The sequence below is a fragment of the Neolamprologus brichardi genome, chromosome 23 (genome assembly GCF_056152115.1).
Source record: "Neolamprologus brichardi isolate AB-2024 chromosome 23, ASM5615211v1, whole genome shotgun sequence".
Taxonomy (NCBI): domain Eukaryota; kingdom Metazoa; phylum Chordata; class Actinopteri; order Cichliformes; family Cichlidae; genus Neolamprologus; species Neolamprologus brichardi.
In genome coordinates, this window is record NC_142125.1 from 6586530 (window position 1) to 6608572 (window position 22043).

Here is a 22043-nt window from a genome sequence, read left to right on the forward strand (position 1 = left end):
TGCAAATGTTTTTTACATGCGCTCAAAATTTTTTTTACGTGCGCTCAAAATTTCTTTACGTGCACTCAGAATAATGGCACAAAAATAACGCCATATATAACAAAGCCGCTTAGACTGATGGGATGTACCACAAAAGAAAAAGAAAACAATATGAAGACAAACTTAGAATGTTAAATAGGACCTAAGGAAACTAAAACCCATGGCTATTTGGCAACATCCGCCAATTTGGTCTTTCATTGCAACCTAGTGATGGTTAACTCTGTGCCGAGACTTTGCAGCATATGTCAAGAACCCTAGGTCGTTTTCTTATCAAGGGTATCGAGGCTGGGTTTTTTTAAGGGCGAATGGTGTCAGTGATGACGTCTGAATTTTGAGTGTTGAGCTATTCAGGCTTGCTGTGGAATACTTGTGCAGCCCTGCTTCCTCAGTGCCAATGTGAAAAGGGTTTCTCCAAAGCCAAAAAGATTATTTCCAAAAAGACAAATCGACAGTGGCAAAAATATAATTTCTTAATACAAATGAATGAAGTTACAAGAACCCCAGCATTCATAACTGTGTGCTTTACCAGCTGACTACCCCAAGATGACCTTTCACCTTATAATTGTGAACTGTGAAATATCATACTTTCCAGATGTGAAAAAATTCTGAAAAAATCCAAACAAACAAACTTTGATTTACCTTGTAATAGTCTCATTTATGTTAACATTTAACACATAAGCTCACAGTCATCACTCAGCTGAAACAGTTCAAATTCCAGCTTCTGACAGTTCCCAAGAGTCCATTTGTGTTATGTAACATGTTTGGGGCCTCTTTTTCCTGAGCACTCTGCAGCCTGATGATAACACCACACATACCACAGCACTCTTTGCTGGGCCGCACTGCTTCTCTGCAGAAGGATTTCTGATACTTCAACCATGATTTTTCAAGCTTTCTTCGATTGTATGAATTTGACTAGTTGGTTTTTGCTCAGTTTTGTATTGTTAATTTTAAGTGATGTAATACGAAACCGGAGGCCTCGCAACTTTCCACCAGGACCCTGGGCTGTGCCTCTGCTAGGAAATGTCTTCACTGGAGTAGACTACAAATCAATGCATGAGGTGAGGAGGAGAAGATCCTTACAGTGCAATTTGGTGTACACGCAGTACGCTGGCCAATATAATGTGCACATGGAAAAACAACAGATAATAGCAAGACTTCAACTTTAAAAACATTTAAAAGTTTCAGTGAGTTATTAGTAACTCCAGCTCAGATCCTTTTTACTGTGTTTATGTTATTGTCTACCACTTGAAGGGTTTTTAATCTGACAAAAAGTCTTTACTTCTAAAGGAATACCAAATGTGAAACATTTCTCTTGATTTATTTCGACATGCAGCTGGCTCAGAAGTACGGCCCCGTGTTCAGTTTGAGGAGGGGCAGTGAGAGGATGGTGTTTGTTGCAGGATATAAAATGGTCAAAGAGGCTCTTGTCAGCCAGCTGGACAACTTTGTTGATCGACCAATCATCCCTCTTTTCCATGTTGTATTAAAGGGCTTAGGTGAGTAGTTAAAACACGTGCATGTAAGCATGTGCTATTGCCTATAGTTTTTGCTGTACCAACCTCCTTCCCCAAGTCTTAAGCTGTATTAGATTGTCATCAAACTAGAAATGATCAATACCTGTACATCCTCATTATATCACGTCCCTGTATGGCCCAATTCTCAAATCAAACCCTGAAAAAGCATATCAAATGTAAAAATATAATGAAATTATTTTTTAGTGCTGTTACAGTCCTGGGTCTTGGACCCAGTTTTTGAGTTTCATTTTGACCTATTTATTATTTCATAATAAGATAATTATGAACTAGTTCCTGAGTATGTTAGTTTCCTGTGCGGATGGGTTTATTAGTCATACTGTAGTTCTTCAATTCTGGTTTCTTCACGTTTGTTCTGTTGGTGTCCAGTTAATACTTTCTTTAGTCCTCTCTGTTTGTTTTCTCCCTTCATGTTTCCATGTTCATCTCTCTGTGTTTTGTTCCCTTTACTCACCAGTCTTTCATATCTTCATGGTTATCCCTAGTCCCAGTGTCAAGTTTGCATGCCATAGTCTGAGTATCAGAGTATGTGTGTTAATTCCTATTTTATTTTGATAGTCTTGCGTGTGTTATGTTCAGGTTTTCTTCCTGTCCTGTCAGTCAGATTCTGTTCAGCTGTGTTCTTCAGGTGTGTCCACTCTACCCCAATCTCCTCCTCCTGTGTACATACTTCTCTGCATCTCCCTCTCTTCTCTGTGGTGTCGGCTTCTCTAGCTGTCTTCTGGAATTCCATGTTTCCATGTCATTAGTTTCCTAATTCATCAGTTCCTTAAGTTTCTAGTTTTATTTCTCACCTGAGTTTTTTGTATTTTTAAGTGTATAAGCTACAGCAATAAAGCTGCCTCTTTTAGTTTACCCCTTTGTCTCCGAGTCTTGCCTTGCCTGTCACATAGTCCTTAATGATAACTTCATTTTGTTTTGGCTCACATTGTACTCCGTCCCCTACAAAATGTACATCCGTGCAAAGGCTTCCTTATTATTAACTTAATATAATATTCTCCAAGGGATATCTATGAGCAACGGTTATCTTTGGAAGAAGCAGAGGAAGTTTGCCAACACTCACCTGCGTTACTTTGGCGAAGGCCAAAAGTCACTGGAGAAGTACATTGAAGTGGAGTGCAACTTCCTTTGTGAAGCTTTCAAGGAGGAGCAAGGCAAGTAGGCTGCAAGAATTCACACGACTGAAGGGATTGCTGTGCACTGAAATCATTTTTGTAGCAGGATTTCTCTTGATTTGAGTACAATTTGACATCTTCCCAGGTAGACCATTCAACCCCCACTACATCATGACAAATGCAGTGGGTAACATCATCTCCCTTGTGGTCTTCGGACATCGCTTTGAATACACTGATCCGAGCTTTCGTAAAATTCTGGAGCTGGACAATGATGCCCTTCTGCTTGCTGGTTCAGCTCAGGCACAGGTTGTTTACACTACCATGTTGTGATCGCTTATGATGTTGTTGTTGGTCTTTTACTAAGAGTTTATCATCCTCACCAGCTGTATGATGCCTTTCCTGGCTTGATGAAGTACTTGCCAGGACATCACCAGACTGTCCATGCCAACTACAGGGAGATCATGACTTTCTTAAACAGAGAAATTGAAAAGCACCAGGAAGAGTGGAACCCAGATGACCCTCGTGATTTCATTGATGCATATCTGTCAGAGATGGAGAAGGTAACACAAAAATGAATCCTGTTATGTTCACTTTATTAAAAAAAAAAAAAAAAAAAAAAAAGCAACAATAGCCATGGGGGCATATGTTCATGTAAACCATAACAATTCATCATGTTCATGTCATTCCTGGCCACTAGCAGATCCCTATTGGCATTCCAAAGAAGTCTTTTAAAAGTTTCTGAGACTTCAGCCACCCAAATGAATCAGTTAATCAAAAATCACAATCCTTATGATCATGAGATTAACTGGTAATAATGTAAATTACCTAAATGAGCCGAGTACTGTGGATAATGCCTGTATTTTTCTGTTACATTAGAAAAAAGAGGATCCTCGTGCTGGCTTTAATACTGAAACGCTTCTGGCTTGTACCCTTGACCTGATTGAGGCTGGGACAGAGACATCTTCCACCACTCTACGCTGGGCTCTAGTATTTATGATCAACTACCCAGAAATACAGGGTTAGTCCCTTATTAATCAATCCCCCTTCAATTTCCCAACTCCTTTCCTTGTGTAATAGTCTCCAAAGATGAAAGTGAAGGAGGTGTAGACCGGAGGGGCATCGAGGCATTTTTTTTCCCAACAAAATTAGACATCGTTGGTTCAGAGCCTCATTTTCACACAACACCAATTAAATATAAATACTGCATCGGAAATTGTTGTTATAGCAAACCTGCTGCTGACATTTTTTTTTTTAATATTTGGGACCACTTTTACTTCAGTTAATAATATGGCATATTGTGATGACTTTTAGTCGTTACTGTTTCCCCTTTCAGAGAAAGTCCAGGCAGAGATAGACAGAGTAGTCGGACAGTCTCGCCTGCCCACCTTGATCGATAGGCCCAAACTACCCTACACTGATGCTGTTATCCACGAGACCCAGAGGGTTGGAAATATTGTTCCACTGGGATTACCAAAAATGGCCAGTAAAGATTCTACACTGGGAGGATACTTCATTCCTAAGGTAAGGGATTATTTACCAGACTGAGTCAGAAATTCAATTCATAAGTGTGTCAATTATTTATAAATAGCTAATAACAACATCTTATAATGAAACTTCAGGGCACAGCTGTTACTACAATACTTTCATCTGTGCTGTTTGATAAGAATGAGTGGGAGACTCCAGATGTCTTCAATCCTGAACATTTCTTGGACTCAGAGGGCAAATTTCGAAGAAGAGATGCCTTCTTGCCATTTTTAGCAGGTAATTTTATAGCGTGTAATTAGGTTTCCATTGAGAGTACATTTGATATCAAGGGTTAGCAGGATAAAAACTTCTGTTTCCCACAGGTAAACGTGTGTGTATCGGTGAGCCCCTGGCCAAAATGGAGCTCTTTCTTTTCTTTGCATCTCTGCTCCAACGCTTCACCTTCAGACCTGTTCCTGGAAAAATGCCGAGCTTGGAGGGTGTGTTGGGTTTCAACAATTCCCCTGAGGAGTTCAGGATGCAGGCAGTGCCTCGCTGATGTCATGTCGGGCAAACACAAAGATGAATAAACTGAAACTCCGCAAGGTTCATGGGACCAGCAAAGATTTAATGAAAATTTTACATATTGAGACACTATATGCATGTTACTTTTATTTCTTGTTTTATTGTGAAACACTTTGATTTTTATCTGTGAAAGGTGCTATATAAAACAATAAAACTTTCTTGCTTACCTGCTGAAAGCTTACGCAATACTTATTAAGGTTAGACAACCTTGCGAAATAACAGCCATGTGTTGATAATGGTTGACTCAACACTGTTAGGTGCTACATTATGTGACTTGAGTTTTTCTTAACACAAAGGACTTCAGATATTATCCTTTGTTTTTAAATCCACAAAAATGTTTGATGTGTGGATAAAACTCTGCTTATTTTTACCTATAAGCAAGGCCTACATATGCTTGCTGCACCTCTGTCTCCTCAATGCCAGTGTGGAAGTATTTTCTCTAAGTCCAAGTTCAGTGGCAAAATGTTATTTTTTTATATAAATGAATAAAGTCATTACAACCCCAGTAAACTCCATTAAAAAAATTTTGTCCTATTGAATTTATTTAAATACTGACTGAAATCATACAAGGTTTCTTGTATTGATAGACCTCTTCTACAATCACCAACAAATTAATCAAAAATATATTAGACAAATGAATGAACCACACAAAATCAAGTGTTATTTCTACTCTTGGCAGTGATTATTCCGGTGCTGACAACCAAGTTGAAATGGTAGTAAAGATTTATACAGTCCCGATCCAAAGTCCACTTGAAAAATAAGTTTAAGTCCACTTGAAAAATGGCAAAAACTCAAATTTTGCATGATTGGATCCTAAGAAGGTTCCAAGTAGAGCTTCAACATGCAACTAAAAGAAATGGGAGTGAGACAAAACATTTTTTGAGCGTGTAATTTATTGAAAACAACAGAAACAGACTGTTTTACAGCTGATCAAAAGTTTAGGACCGCACCTCCAAAAAACCCGTAAACTCTTCTAAAACAGAAATTAAAGTTCCAAACATGAACTCAGTAATGAATAGTTCCACTGTTATTGTTGATCACTTCAAAAATTCATTGCGGAATGCTTGACGCTAGTGCTTCCATGAGATGAGTGGGAACATTTCTCCAAGTGATGATGGCCAGACGAAGGGCATCTACTGTCTGAAACTGTTTTCCATTTTTGTACACTTCCCTTGCCATCCATCCCCTTCTATATCACATTTAAAAGACTAGTGTACATCAAAGTGCTTCACAATAAAACCGCCAAGTGGGTAGAACAATTAACAAATAGTACAGTTACAATTAAAATTACATTACATGGTGTAGTGCAGGCAGAATGAAAGTCGAACTTATATGCTTCAAAAGCTAAGTTGAACAGGTGTGTTTTTAAGCGTGATTTGAATGATTGAATTGATTCCGATGTACGGATATCAACTGGGAGATTATTCCAGAGTCTAGGGGTGGCAATGGCAAAAGCACGGTCACCTCTGGTTTTTAAACGAGGCCTTAGTTGCATTAGAAGCAGTTGGCTGGAGGATCTTAGTGCTCTCTTTGGGTTGTACAGATCAAGGGGATCAGTTAGGTAGCTAGGGGCCATGTTTTTTAGAATTTTAAAAGTGAGCAGAAGGATTTTGAAATCAGTGTGATATTTGACAGGAAGCCAGTGCAAGTTAGGGAGTATGGGGGTGATGTGCTCATGTCTTCTAGAGCCGGTTAAGAGGCCAGCTGCCGCATTTTGGACTAATTGCAGGCCCAGAAGGAGGGAGAGTCGGAGGCCCAGGTAAAAAGTGTTGCAATAGTCCAATCTGCAAGTGATGAAGGCATGGATGAGTTTGAGTTCTTTATGTGGTAAATAGGGCTTAGCTTTGAAAATTTGCCGTAATTGATAAAAGCTAGTTTTTACCACAGTGGATTTCTTCTCTAATTTAAAAGAACTATCCAGGAGCACTCAAAGATTTCTGGCAGAATGAGAGAGGTGGCTGGTGAAAGACCCCAGTGTATTGGTTAGCTGGCCCTGGGGAATGTGGCTATCGAAAACAATCATTTCGGTTTTGCTTTCATTTAAGACAAGATAATTCTGGGATAGCCAATTTTAAACCTCTCGCAGACAGTCGAACAAAGGCAAGAGAGGAGATGGGGCATCCAAGTTTAGATGAAGGTAGATTTGGATATCAACCGCGTAGCAGTGGTAGAATATGTTGTGTTTTTTAAAGATGAGTCCCAAGGGAAGCATGTACAGGGAGAACAGCGTAGGGCTTAATACGGATCCCTGAGGCACACCACAGTTAACCAGTGCAGAAGAGGAAGAGTATTTCCCCATGGTGACAGAGAAGGATCTGTCTGATAGATACGATTTAAACCATAAAAGAACTTTACCTTTAAGGCCAACTACATCTTCCAGCCTTGTTAGGAGAATATTATGGTCAACCATATCGAAGGCAGAAGTTAGATCTAATAAAACTTGAGCCACAGGATGCCCTGAATCAGCGGTTAAAAACTCTCAATTGCTTTATTGAGAGTTTTTAACCGCTGATTCAGGGCATCCTGTGGCCCTGAATCAGCGTTTGAATCCAGATTGAAATTTGTCGCTGACACCATTTGTCTCTAGGAAGGACTGTTGTTGCTGGATAACTATATTTTCTAAAATCTTAGACATGAAGTTAAGTTTACAAATTGGCCTGTAATTTGAAAGAGCGTTGCTGTCAGAGTTGCTTTTATTAATATCAGGTTGCACGACTGCATGTTTGAAGGCAGTCGGAACACGGCCTGATGACAAGGAAGAGCTCATTAAAATTGAGATACAGGGTCCAATAGTAGTCAGAGCATCCTTAATAATGTTGGAAGGAAGAATGTCATTTAAAGCTTTGGAAAACTGAAATGGCTTGGACTCTGTCCAGCAATGGAACCACACCCTCGGCGGTGCCGGACGAAATCCAGAACAGGCAACCCAAACTGGCACTTGGAAGGGTTGATGAAAAGGCCGTGCGCTGCCAAACGCTGGAAAACCTGGCGCAGATGGGACTCGTGCTGGCTCGCCGAGCAGCTGGCCAGCAAAATATCGTCCAGGTAAAGATTGGCGAGAAAATCACTGAATGTGGGGGATGGGGTAACGGTCACTCTCCGTGGCATTATTTCAATGGCGGAAATCTCCGCATGGCCGCCACCCACCGTCCGATTTGGGCACCATGTGAAGCGGAGAGGCCCATGCACTGTTCGAGCACTGTACAATGCCAAGGCGCTCCATGGCTGCAAACTTGTTTTGTTGGAAAACAAACAAAATGTCAGTGATTGTCAGGCTAAGGAGAGACTCAGAGGCAGACCGTCTCAAAAGTTCACAATTTATTTACAAACAGACACCAGGTGCAGATATATACAGGTGAGGGGTCACAGGAAGAGGGTCTCCGGGAAACACAGGCACGGGAATGGAACACACGGGCTATGTACACAATCCTCCACTGACGCTCAGGTTTAGCTCGGACTCCAGCTTTTAGCTCACCAAACAGCGGTCCTCAGGCTGGCGAGAAATCTGGCACAGGGAGGAAGAACAGGTAAGTTGCGGCACAAATGAAACTCAGAGAAAGCTCGGACTTGCAATGACACTGACGAGTGTTACACAATAATCCAGCGAAGAAGCATTCTCAGCAGCCGCCTTAAGAAGTGAGCGTGGTGATGAGATGATTGCTTGCAGGTGTCAGAGCCAGGGGCTGAAGTCGTCATGAGAGAGAGAGAGAGACGCAACACAACAGAAAACACTTGTAGCCATAGATAGTCAGCCGAGAAGGCACAGGGACCATGACAGTGATGGGTTGAGGCCGGGCTTTGATTACTGTCTCTGACACGCAACCAAAAAAATTCTCTGCCTATCCAAAACACATGAAAAACAATCTTTTCAACAAAATTTAACATAATAACGGGAACAAAATATATTTAAATGATCAAAGTAATCAAAAGGAAAATAGCAGTCAACAAAACATATGGAAATCCCCATCGCTCTCTTTCCTCACTACACACAGATGAAAAGCTGCTAATATCAATTACCTGGTACCACCAATATCCGTGTGATCCAGCATTCCCTAATTACTGCAATCAACCAACAAACAAAACAACATTGACAACTAATAATAAAAAATATGAATCACATTTCAAGTCGTAAATCCTTTTCTCTCAAACACATTCATGGCTCATACATTACATATGTTAATCTAAAAATGACAATTTTTGTATCAAATTTATTGATGAATTTGATAGAATGACTTTGTATAGCACAATAGTCCTTTTCTCTACATGTTAAAATGCTGGCTTTGATACAGGGAACACATATTCTCCCTTGCATAGTTGATGAACTGGAGGCTTTTAGACAACAACTAAATCCATGAAAGCCACCAATAAAATGACAATCATAAGCACGTAGTATGCAGTTGTTTTATTTCTTAATGTGTTGATTAATACATTTAAAAACATAAGCAGGAAATAGAAAAGCAGCACTCCTACATTTGAATTAATACCCATAAATACAGGGTCTTCTATATAATCACATGTAAAAGCAATTTGCAGCATGCCAGGTTATATGAAGATCAGTTAATTTTTTACAAAAAAATCTTCCACTTTTTTGGTCTAATTTACGAGGTGTGAATATATTCACTTTTTGAATTTTTTGAATTTTGCCCTGTCTTCTGTCTATGATCGAATGGGATCTTGTGTTCATAATTACACACAGTTCAAAAGAAACGTCTCATGGAACCAAATATGTGCTTTAGATGCTAAATATTTAAAGAATGATCATGACTAGATCATGAGCCTGGCATCAAAGTGTAGCTTTGTATATTTGATATCAAAGTGTAGTTTTGTGTATTTGACTTGGCAAATTTAAAAAACAAATTGTTACGCAAAATGCCCTTCCTGCCGCAATCACCATCCCTTTATCTCTTAATCACTACACTGTGGCCACTCCAGTTTAAACTATGCTGTTGATTATTTTTGTTCTCTAGCTGTATATAAAATAGCTGTTGAACAAAATCAAGGTTTTTGTTATATGGTTGCTGATTTTCCAAAATAGTGGAAGAATCAATGTCAAGAAGTCATTCTTGAGGTAAATTACTTAACAACCCGACTGAAAGTCAGTGACAGTAGATAGTATAAGGGGTTAGGCACACTGCGACAACTTCTAGACAATTTTTTTTAAAAGGCAGCCAACATCAAAAAGAGATTTTTGAATGTTCTTAAGAAGCCTGGAGAACTATTCCTCAAGACTACATAAAGAGAGTTACATTAAGAAAGTTACTTTTTTTTTCAGTTGCAGGTCAGAATATATATAATAAAAGGTGTTGCTTCTCTTTGGGTTTCTAGTATGCTCATAAAGAGGTTCAGCTTCTTGATCTTTATGTTTGGATAGAATGACATCAGCGAGGCGCTGCCTGCATCCTGAACTCCTGAGGCGTGTGGGTGAAGCCCAACACACCATCCATGCTGGGCATTTCTCCAGGAATAGGAGTGAAGGTGAAGCGTTGGAGCAGAGATGCAAAGAAAAGGAAGACCTCCATTTTGGCCAGGGGCTCACCAAGACACATACGTTTACCTGTGGGGTGACAAACAGAAGTATTTGTTTTTGGTGGCAGTCATTCTCTAAAATGGGAATTCTGATTATTGTTGCTAAAGAACAAAAAAAAAAAGTAGATTTAAAATGACCTGCTGCAAATGGCAAGAATGCATCTCTTTTTCGAAACTGGCCCTGTGAATCCAAGAAATGCTCAGGATTGAAGACATCGGGAGTCTCCCACTCATTCTTGTCAAACAGCACGGATGCAAGAATCATAGTCGTAGCTGTGCCCTGAAAATAAGTTTTACAATCTTTTTGATATTAGCTGTTTAGAAATAACCATCTCTGGGTGAGTCAGGTAAATCGTCACTTACCTTAGGAATGAAATATCCTCCCAGTGTAGTGTCCTTAGTGGAAAGTCTCGGGAATCCCAGGGGAGCAATATTTCCAAACCTTTGGACCTCATGGACAACAGCATCAGTGTACGGCAGGTTGGGTCTGTCAGCCAAGGTGGGCAGGCGAGACTGTCCGATCACTCTGTCTATCTCCGCCTGGACTTTCTCTGAAAATGTAAGCACAGTAAGGACTAACACAGACAGTTCACTGCTCATCGTGGTTAAACTCTCATCAGCAGTCTCAGTCCTTCACTGAAATACATCAATGTTAAGTGTTATTGATTAGACTCTGACCCTGTATCTCTGGGTAGGTCATCATGAATACAAGGGCCCAGCGCAGGGTGGTAGCAGTTGTTTCTGTTCCAGCCTCAAGCAGGTCAAGGGAGGATAATGACAGTGTTTCAAGGTTGAAGCCAGCCTGGGGATCCATTTGTTTCTAATGTAACAAAAAAGTACTGACATTATTCAAAGTGATGAGCTGATTTAGGCTATTTTACACCACCATTAAATATATTTATATGTTTTACATTTTCTTGACAAATTGTACTCATAATGAATAAGTTTCCCTAACTTAGTTATTTTAAGTAAGCTTTATGTCATTTTTCACAATTTTTTTACGTTTTGGGAACTAATGGGATTTTCCGGTCTACTCTCCAGAAGCATGTTCAGAGTATTCACCACCATGGCTAATTGAAACTCCTAGTTCATATAAGCATTTAGATATTTTATCAATTTTCAAGTGACACTGATAATAAATCTTTAGGGAATTAAAAGTGGTATTTTGGTGAAGAACTAAACAAATTTCAGCAGCAAGTAATGCACTGAAGAAGGTTAGAATCTTTTTTTAGTCCAGTTTTTGCTTGTATTACAGTTTGGTGTGTCTGATATACCCATTTTGTTGCTGTTCCTGCATCAAAGTTGCAACTGACAAATCACACTGTTGTGATGTCATAGTGTAGCTTTGCAAACTAGGGATAAAGGGAAAAAATAATTTATACAATATAGTTAATATATTATCAAGCTGGGCTTGCTGTTTGCCAGTCATATTAGCACTGACTAAGTGTAATGCAGCATTTATGTCTTGACATTTTTTTTCTCACATTAACATAGAAAAAAACTTTGTGTGTGTGTGTTTCTTTTCTTTACAATGATATGTGCTTTAGTTGTAAATATAAATTAAATTTTAAACTATCTATTTTGAGCAGAAACTGCTGGCTTTGTTCAAGGATGCAAAAGCGTGCAATTCTTGACCTAACAGGATTAATAAACTTTGTTAGAAATGCCTTCATATTACCTTCTCCATCTCTGACAGATATGTATCAATAAAGTCACGAGGGTCTTCAGGGTTCCAGTCCTCCTGGTGCTTTTCTATTTCCTTCTTTACAAATGCCAAAAGCTCCTTGTAGTTGTTTTGGATAGTCTGATGAGGCCCTGGCAGGTGCTTCATCAAGTCAGGAAAGGCATCAAGGAGCTGTTGGTGATGACAGTCTCTCAGAACAGCAATAGACCAACATCGCTTATTTTGTTATTACTACAATAGTTTACATAAGGAATACCTGCGCTTGGGCTGAACCAGAAAGCACAATAGCCTCATTGTCCAGCTCCAGAATTTTGCGATAATTTGGATCAGTGTATTCAAAGCGATGCCCGAAGACCACACAGCAGATCACATTGCTCACTGAATTTGTTATGGTGTAGTGTGGGTTGAATGGTCTTCCTGTGAAGATGTCAAATTTAACTCAGGTCAAGAGAAATCCTGCTATAGAAATGATTTTAGTGCACAACAAACAGCCCAACTGAGTGAATTCCTGAACTCTACTTGCCTTGCTCCTCCTTGAAAGCTTCACAAAGGAAGCTGCACTCCACTTCAATGTACCTCTCCAGTGCCTTCTGGCCCTCTCCAAAGTAACGTAGGTGAGTGTTGGCAAACTTCCTCTGCTTCCTCCACAGGTAACCATTGCTCAAAGATATGCCTATGACAATATTATATAGAATAACTAACAATTAGTTTCTGCCCAGTTATATTTCTGTTTTTCCCACAAAAAATATGCTGTATATATATGATGTCTTTTGTAAAATGTTTTCCAACAACAAATGTGACTTCACTTTCATGCTACAGAAGTGTCTACTTTCTGCTTATTTTATGACGCAAAGTTAATAGTACACAATTGTATAATTGTTATACTTTATACTCAAAACATATTTAATAATAATACAAATCTATGCAATAACTAGTAACTACAGTTTCATGTAGTGGAGTAATATTTCCCTCCAAAATATGAGTTGTAAAACGCAAATACTTCAGTAAAGTATATTCAGATTGTATTTAATTAGAGATTAGATTTAATTTAATTAGAATACTTGGTTACATCATGAGACCTTTTTGTCAAAGTGACAGACTGATGACACTTGGTGGTGCGGGTGGGAGGGGGTATGTTTGGCAGTTCCTAGACCTTGATGCCCCTATACTCACCAAGACCCTTATAGATAATATGGAAGAGAGGAAGAACTGGTCGATCAATAAAGCTGTCCAGCTGATTAACAAGAGCCTCTTTGACCATCTTGTATCCTGCAACGTACACCATCCTCTCACTGCCTCTCTTCACACTGAACACAGGACCGTACGTCTCAGCCAGCTGCAAGCAGGAAAAATTAGGAGGAGAAATGTTTCACAAACATTTATTTTTTTCAGAGTAATACCTTCAATATGTAGACAATGACAAATATTTCATTAAGAGATTGAAGTTCCCAAATCCCCCACTGAAACTGCTGACACAGTATGAAAGTATAACAGTGATGACTAAAAATCTTTTAAGCTGCAATATTGTTATTCTGCAGTTGTGATTTCTTTTGCACTTCATGTGGACCACGTTGCTGTGTGTAAGTCAAACTTGCATGTGCATACTGTTGCATGCATTACTTCTACATGACTGTTAAGCTCACCTTCATCATTGATTTGAAGTCAACTCCGGTGAAAACATTTCCTAGAAGAGGCAAAGACCGGGGTCCTGGTGGAAAGTTACGAGGTCTGCGGTTTCTTATCAAATCAAACAAAATCAGCAATACAAAAGCAAGCAACAGCCAACTACTAAAATTCAAACAGTCAAAAAGAGCTTGAAAAACCATGGTGAAAGTATTGATGATCCTTGTGGAGAACCACACTGATTCTGCAGACAGGGCTTTGGTATGTCTGATGTTATGTGGGTGGAACCTGCAGTTCTGGGAAAACAAGCCCCCATGTCAGGTTACATAACACTGAAAGCTTTGTGTGAAAATAAAAGGCTGGAACTTGGATTCCTCGAACTCTCTGCTGACTTTAAGAATGTCTTTTAAATGTTAATACCCAGGTTGATTTGTCAGTGACTAATGGTATATTAAAATATAGATTTTGCCAATTCTATGGCATATTTTACAAACATGATTAGTAGATGTTTCACAGTTTAAAATAAGTTTAATTGTCTGAATTAAAGGAGGGAATAACAATGCTGTTCTAAAAAAAAATGGCTGGTTTAAGATGGAATGAATTGCATATCTGTGGCACTGCCCAAAATTCAGACGTTAACAACTCAGAGAAAACATAGTTGCTTCATACTTCTGCTTCATAAATTCTCTAATCTATTTTCCACAGCTGTCAGTTAAAGGTCACAGACCATGTACAAAAGTTCATAGAAACAGCATTCACTGAAGGATGTGGTCTCTTTCCACAGTATAAAAAAAAAAATATTTAGTATGTACTTTTATATACACATAGATTATCACGATGATGTTGTTTGTTATATTGCTCTCTTTTTTGCTTGTTTTCTCTCTTTTTTTCTCTCAACAGGTGATCCAGGTGATTGATACATATATATATTTTTTGTTTTGTTTTTTTGCCCCCCACCTTTTTTTTGTGCCCTTTAACACCGTTCCTCTTCCCCGCTGTTTTTCTTTCCATGCCTTGCGCATTACACATCCAGTCATCCACCCATTCACGCACTGGTGATGGCAAGCTACATTGTAGCCACAGCCACCCTGGGGGCGCACTGACAGAGGCGAGGCTGCCGGACACTGGCGCCACCGGGCCCTCTGACCACCACCAGTAGGTAACGGGTGAAGTGTCTTGTGTCTTGCCCAAGTACACAACGACCGAGACTGTCCAAGCAGGGGCTCGAACCGGCAACCTTCCAATTACAAGGCGACCTCCCAACTCTTGAGCAACGATCGCCCCTAGAATGGCTTAATAGATGAATGGAATTTCAAAATACATTTCCTTTTTATAAGCACAAAACTAAGTAGATTTTAGTGTCAACAGCTCAAATAAAAACAGCAGCTAAAAGTTACTGAGTGAAACAAAATGCAAAACATAAAGGTACAAACAAAGGTAATTAATTTCCATTTCTTTAAAAAGAAATAGAAAAAATACGTTATGCGATAGGAACTTTGTAAAACCTAGTATACAAGATACACAGAGTTCGTGGGTTTTTAAAATTAGATCATATCTCTCTGCACCTAATATTTCCATTGCCTTTAGCAATACTAGAGGTCAGCTAAGGGTTCTGTACATTTAGTTTAGTCTGTGATGAAACACTGACTAAATTTCTTTATCCATTGTACAGCACTGAACCCTGGAGTTCAATACTAGTACAATTTCCATTATATTATGTCTTCATTGCTTAGGAGTTCTCTGCAAACTTATTCATGTTATCACTTCTTTTAGCATCATGTGTTACAATATTACACTTCTAAAACAGAAGATGGAGCCAGTTCCTCTGTGACATTGGTCTTTCATTAAATATATTTGAGTTTCATTCAATACACTCAGTTAAACAGTGCATTCAAGTTTAAATTTTAATTCTGCCTGCGCTCTTTGTCGTATGTTTGTGGTTTTATAAGCCTGTTCATGCTTCATGGACTTTTTTGCTATGTAGACATTCAGAATAAATCAGTCATGACAAAGTTCATATAGAATATTGTCTGTTCAAAGGTGCTTGAGAAACAGCGTTTGTGAAATGGTCTGCAAAGCAAATCCAGACCCATCGAGTTCTGTGACCTTACATCTACTCACAGTGTAAATAATGTTCAGTGGAGGCAAATATCAACAGTGTTGGGAAGGTTACTTTTAAAATGTATTCCATTACAGAATACAGAATACATGCCCCAAAATGTATTCTGTAACGTATTCCGTTACGTTACTCAATGAGAGTAACGTATTCTGAATACTTTGGATTACTTAATATATTATCATGCTGTTTACAACTACGTGAATGTACTATTGCTGTGATTTATTACTGTTACTGAAGGTCCGCGGCTCCGAACCGTAGTAAAGGGACCTCTGGCTAATACGTCGGGTTCCATGTCGGGCTCGTAGCCGAAAAATAGCTTTACTTTGTTGTGTGGGTCAACTTTGCTTGCGAGAGACGTTGAAAGGCTGCTCCAACGGAACTTATTGTTTCGGAGGAAAACACAACACAGTCGAGTCTTAATAGCTTACTTACACCTGGGCTTGTCAGGCACTCTTCTTGGCTGCAGTGGTTATTATTATATTTACATGCTTCCAGCTCCCGTTTTTGCTTGACAATAACTCGTGCTTTTCCTTTTCTCCCTCCTCGCGTTCACAGACACGTATGGCAGTCCATTCTCCCTGCAGCATGGACTACACTGCCCATGAGGCTACATTCTTTAGAGCTATACCTGTAGCATTCTGCCTGTTAGCTTAGCACAACAACAACAACAAAAAGGCCTCTCTCACCCAGGAAACACCAGAGAGAGAGCGTTACCCTGTAACCATGGCAACCGCAACGTTGCCACCTGGAACAACAGAACGTAGCTGTCAAACAAAACCAAAACAGTCCTGACCCGCGACAATATCAAACAGGAAAGTACCGCTGTGTAATCCATTTATTTCAACAAAGTAACTGTATTCTGAATACCACCTTTTTAAACGGTAACTGTAACGGAATACAGTTACTCATATTTTGTATTTTAAATACGTAACGGCGGTACATGTATTCCGTTACTCCCCAACACTGAATATCAACAAGCAGATTCATGAGCAGAACCCTGGATAATTGCACTATTTGAAAGCAATCAGTCACTTTAATGAATATCCAGCTGAATCTCTGAATCCCTTGGAAGGTCAAATGTGTTTAACTATGAACTCAGAGCGCATCGCAGGATAAAAAAATCAATAAAAAATTCTTCATACAAAAACATATAACCTGTCGTGTGTGCAAATGTGAGGGAACGTGCGTATGTCCATTTACAAACCACTTTATCACTAACCTGAGAAGAACAGAAAAAAAAGTTTCCCTCCTGCTCCTGCAAGTCAGAAATTGAGACCTGTACTGTAATCTGATCACAGATAAGGTTTTATGCAGGATCAGGACAAAGGGCACTCCTTTTTTATTGTTTGTCCATGAAAACCACGTGACAACATACTACATATATACTATGTATATTTGTGTTGATAATATATGGTAAATGGTAAATGGCCTGCATTTGTATAGCGCTTTTCTAGTCCCTAAGGACCCCAAAGCGCTTCACACTACATCCAGTCATTCGCCCATTCACACACACATTCACACACTGGGGATGGCAGCTACATTGTAGCCACAGCTGCCCTGGGGCGCACTGACAGAGACGAGGCTGCCGGACACTGGCGCCACCGGGCCCTCTGACCACCACCAGTAGGCAAACATGGGGTTAGTATCTTGCCCAAGGATATTTGGCATGCAGCCAGGAGGCACCGATCGAACCACCGACCTTCTGATTAGTGGCTGACCTGCTCTGCCACCTGAGCTACAGCCACCCCATCTTAGCTATATAGCGAAAGAAACAGTAAAACCATGATTCCTGGTCATCGTTCATGTAACTTCCACTTAGAAGTTTATGAAACTGCAGGATGAATTTACTAGATGACTTTTGTCACCACTGGACAGTATTTACACTTTGAGTAGATGTAAGTTCAAAAGCCTTGAACAAATTCATCCTGCAGAGCTGAGCAAGTGGATTGTGTTTTGTAGCCCAGCTTGTTATGTAACCACTGTATCACAAGCACCTTTGAACAGACAAGTATTAGTCCTGTGTGTCCTGAACTTTAGCATTTTTATCAAGCATCAGGTTTGTAAACCACTGGTTTCTGCAAGAAAGAATCACATCTCCAGATTGGAAACAATCAGCTGCTGTTGAATTTAACAATGTGGTTTTCCAACTTTTTGCTGAGCAACGAGGGAGTTTTACTCTCTGTGTTTTTGCTCCTTCTGATCATGTACCACCTCAGAAACAAGAATCCAAGAGATTTTCCACCGGGACCATTCGCTTTACCTTTTATTGGGAATTTCCAGATTGTGGGAAAGAAACACCCACATATTTATTTCAACAAGGTACTTCTATAATATTAGGGGGGTTCTAAATAAGGAGTGAAATTTAAAGTACTGCTTTGTTGTTTGCATGTATACTTGTGTGCTTCTGTCTGCATTGTTCAGTCATCAGGATCAAAACTGAGATTTTGATTTTGTACTGCAGCAAGATTTTTTGTTTTGTTTTGTTTTTTACTGAAATACAGAAAGAAGAGAATACTTCAGAAACAACTCCAATAGATTATCAGAACAACTAACTATAGTTGGTACTTAGTGCTAATAAGCAGATGTAGGTCTAAGCAATTTCTTCAAATATGGTCAAACAAACAATTATATGGAAAAACTGTGGATCCCAGAATTTTAATTATGTAAATTTATTTAAATTTCAGTCCACTTGAATTTCAACAGTGTAAAGTTTACATTTAACTTCGCATTCGCTAACTATTAGGTTGATTGGTAAATTGAAATTTCTCATAGTTGTGAATGTGAATGGTTGCCTGTCTGTCTGTGTTAGCCCTGTGACAAACTTGGCAACCTATCCAGGATGTACCTCTAGAAAATGGATGATAAGATGAAATATTGATTGATAGTCAGTATCCATGTAGATTTCCAGCCTCTAATTACAGCACTTCCTACTAATTTCTTTTTGTAGATTACAAATGTTGTGGTATATCCTTCATGTTTGTTGTGTTTTTTGTAGCTGGCTGAAATCTACGGGAATGTGTTCAGTTTCTGCTTCGGCAGGGATAAAATGGTAATCGTCTCTGGATACAAGACGGTAAAAGAGGCTCTGGTAACACAAGCTGACAACTTTGTGGATCGACCGTACAGCCCCATGGCCGACAGGTTTTATTCAGGAAACTCAGGTTTGGAAGTCACTATTTGATGTACCATTCAGTGTTGAAATTATTCTTCATAGGTTGTTAAGTTCTTAAGTTGCTTGTGTGTATTGAGATGGTCTGTTCATGAGCAACGGTGGAAAATGGAAGGCACAGAGACGCTTCGCTTTGTCTACATTACGCGACTTCGGCCTGGGGAAGAACCGCATGGAGCAGTGTATCTGTGAGGAGATCCGATACCTGCAGGAGGAGATAGAGCAGGAGAAAGGTGCTTTACATCAAGTGGAACATAAGCGCACAATCCTGCACAAACAGTGCTAAAGCAAAGAATTTATGTTTTCTTAACAATCGTCTTTTTGTCTTCAGGTAAACTTTTTAGGCCAGCAGGCCTCTTCAACAATGCCGTGTCTAATATAGCGTGCCAGCTGGTGATGGGGAAAAGATTTGACTACAGTGACCACAACTTCCAGCTCATGCTGAAGAATCTGTCTGAGATCCTTCACCTGGAGGGCTCTATATGGGCTCAGGTATGTCAAAATAATTTCCTTCTGTCAAAAAAAGAATGAGAGACAGCACTGTGGCATGGGTGTTGGATTTCTTCTCTCTATTGTCCTTTGAATAACGCTTCCTCTCATCAAATCTCAAGCTCTATGAATCATTCCCCGGAGTGATGAAGCGTTTGCCAGGTCCTCATAACAAAATCTTCAGGGATTTTAACAAAGTCAGAGAGTTCATTGCTCAGGAGGCGAAAAGCCACAAGAAGGACCTGGATCACAACAATCCCCGAGACTACATCGACACTTTCCTCATCAAAATGGAGAATGTATGTGGATACTTCATTGCACAAACTGCACTCTACAAATTAGCAATTTGTGTTGTGTCTAATGTGACTTTTTCATTTGTTTGAACAGCTCAAAGAATCTGACCTGGGCTTCACTGAGACCAACCTGGTTTTGTGCTCTGCTGATCTTTTTCTGGCTGGAACAGAAACAACAGCCACCACTTTGCTGTGGGCTCTGGTTTTCCTGATCAGACATCCTGATATCCAGGGTGGGTGTTGTACTGGGCTTCATCCGGAGCTTTAAAATAGTCGGAACATAACACTAGTAGCTCTAATACAATTTACAATAAATGCTAACAGTAGTAAAAGCAGACCACATATACAACTAATGGAATGCTTTTTATTTGTGTTTAAAACTAATAGTTGGGAAAATGTAAATCCGAACCTGAAAATGGCGCGAGAGAAATTTGTTCCCCAAAATCAATAAAGTCTATTTTCTAGTTCTGTCAATGCAAACGCATCATCACGATTAACGTGATTAAAATTTTTGCCACATTTACCCCCATCTGGAGCGCAGAATGTACAAACTTTGGACAAACTGCCCGAAATGCGTTGACAGAGACATTTTGGGGATTTTGAGTCATTCTGTGCTCCAGATGGGTAAAATATGTTAAAAAATTGTCATTGCATTAATCATAATGACAGATTAATTCACATTGACGTGTTAACGTTGAAAGGCCTACAATTATATAACTTTTCTGGAAAACAGTGTTATTGTTCCTAAACATTTTAAAAACTTGTGATTTTAAAAAAGTTCAAAACTTGAATATTAAGTCATTAAGTAAATTGAATGAAACAATTGCAAGATTACTAGCGTCAGTGCAAAGTTTTACAGCAATCCTTCCAGAACTTTGACATATTTGTTAGACATGTCTACCATCCAACAACCAAAGTTTGTCAATGAGTTAACAGGTATTAAATAAAAAATACAAACTAAAAACAATCATCTTATGGGACTCAGTAGCTCCATAGAAAGCTTGGGCTAATGGTTTTGGCCACATTATGTGTGAATTTAAAGACAGAACATACCTAAGTTTGGGAAAATAAACATTTCTCTCACAGTTGAAGCTGAACTCTTTTAATTCTCTTTCACAGAGAAAGTCCAGGCAGAGATAGATAACGTGATTGGACAAACCCGCCAGCCTTCCATGGCTGACAGACCAAATCTGTCCTACACTGATGCCGTCGTCCACGAGATTCAGAGGATGGGAAATATTGTTCCTCTCAATGGACTCAGAATTGCCGCCAAGGATACAACCCTGGATGGTTACCACATACCCAAGGTACATGTAATATACATTTTAAGCTTTGCATGTTTGTTCTGTCAGGTGTTGTTGTTAAAGTGCATCTTGTTATTATATTGTCTATTTTTCTAGGGTACCAGTGTGTTGCCTGTACTCACCTCTGTGCTGTTTGACAAGACTGAATGGGAGACTCCAGACACCTTCAACCCAGGACACTTCCTGGATGCTGATGGGAAGTTTGTGAAGAGAGAAGCATTCCTACCTTTCTCTGCAGGTAAAACCCCACAATGAGTGTTTTGTTTTAGCAAAACCTGAACAAGAAAAAAACATCATCCACAGGTTGTAAACCTGCACGTGTTTGTGTTTGTGAATTCTTCAGGGAAGCGTGTGTGTCTTGGTGAAAGCCTCGCCAAGATGGAGCTGTTCCTGTTTTTTGTCAGCCTGCTGCAGAAGTTCACTTTCTCTGTTCCTGATGGAGTGGAGCTGAGTACAGAGGGAGTTTACGGAGCTACACGTGTGCCTGAACCCTTCAAGGTTCACGCCAAGACTCGCTGAATTACATTTACTCGTTTTCCATAAGGCCAGTGTGTATAAGACAAGACTAAGTGAGATAATTTTCATTAAGGGTGGATTTTTTTTATTTTGTGGGAATAATGTTGATATTATTTTTCAGTATCAGTCTTCGTCTGCTGTGTAATTGCTGCCTATTAAACTGACCTGTTCATTTTTCACTTGTATTTTTGATGATTAATGTCATCAATCAAAAACTATTTATAGGTTCTATACAAAATGTATTTCATTAAAAAAGAAAGTTTTGATTATTTTGGTTTTATTGGTAATGTCATGTGTACGAACCTTTGTGGTAATAACATATTCACAGAAAATAATTGACTGATTTGTGTCATTAACTTTATTAAAGCCACAGGTGGTGCAACCAAACATTTGGTGCAATGCCTTACAATTAATGTTAATGCAATATAGTACTTTCAAATGCTGTCAGCTCTTTTCACATATGCAAACATCATTTCAGTTGAATTTTACCTTCAAACTCAACTTATAAAGAGATGGATGACCTTTTGCAGTGTCTAAGTATAATTCAGAATCAGAGAGACTTTATTTATCCCCAACCCACATAGC

At 39.3% G+C, this 22043-nt stretch overlaps 3 protein-coding genes across 3 annotated transcripts; 2 read left to right on the forward strand and 1 right to left on the reverse strand.

Annotated features, from left to right (window-relative positions):
* Window positions 1–837: 837 nt before the first annotated feature.
* LOC148095992 (cytochrome P450 2J2-like) lies at window positions 838–4911 on the forward strand. The gene is made up of 9 exons (XM_087836656.1): window positions 838–1097; window positions 1373–1535; window positions 2576–2729; window positions 2836–2992; window positions 3070–3246; window positions 3563–3704; window positions 4020–4207; window positions 4306–4447; window positions 4534–4911. Exons 1-9 carry the CDS (start codon window positions 915–917, stop codon window positions 4707–4709), a joined length of 1482 nt encoding a protein of 493 aa, XP_087692782.1. The 5' UTR covers window positions 838–914; the 3' UTR covers window positions 4710–4911.
* Window positions 4912–9362: 4451 nt separating this feature from the next.
* LOC102780116 (cytochrome P450 2J2-like) lies at window positions 9363–13849 on the reverse strand. The gene is made up of 9 exons (XM_006790108.3): window positions 13589–13849; window positions 13119–13281; window positions 12469–12618; window positions 12202–12362; window positions 11940–12116; window positions 10940–11081; window positions 10625–10812; window positions 10400–10541; window positions 9363–10289 (listed from the first exon to the last, which is right to left on the reverse strand). The coding sequence occupies exons 1-9, from the start codon at window positions 13769–13771 to the stop codon at window positions 10114–10116; spliced, it is 1482 nt and encodes a 493-aa protein (XP_006790171.2). The 5' UTR covers window positions 13772–13849; the 3' UTR covers window positions 9363–10113.
* A 3869-nt stretch (window positions 13850–17718) lies between these two features.
* Window positions 17719–21843, forward strand: LOC102780594 (cytochrome P450 2J6-like). Its single transcript, XM_006790109.3, has 9 exons — window positions 17719–18006; window positions 18683–18848; window positions 18937–19089; window positions 19188–19348; window positions 19468–19644; window positions 19733–19871; window positions 20758–20945; window positions 21039–21180; window positions 21286–21843. The coding sequence occupies exons 1-9, from the start codon at window positions 17821–17823 to the stop codon at window positions 21459–21461; spliced, it is 1488 nt and encodes a 495-aa protein (XP_006790172.2). The 5' UTR covers window positions 17719–17820; the 3' UTR covers window positions 21462–21843.
* The last annotated feature ends 200 nt before the right edge of the window (window positions 21844–22043 follow it).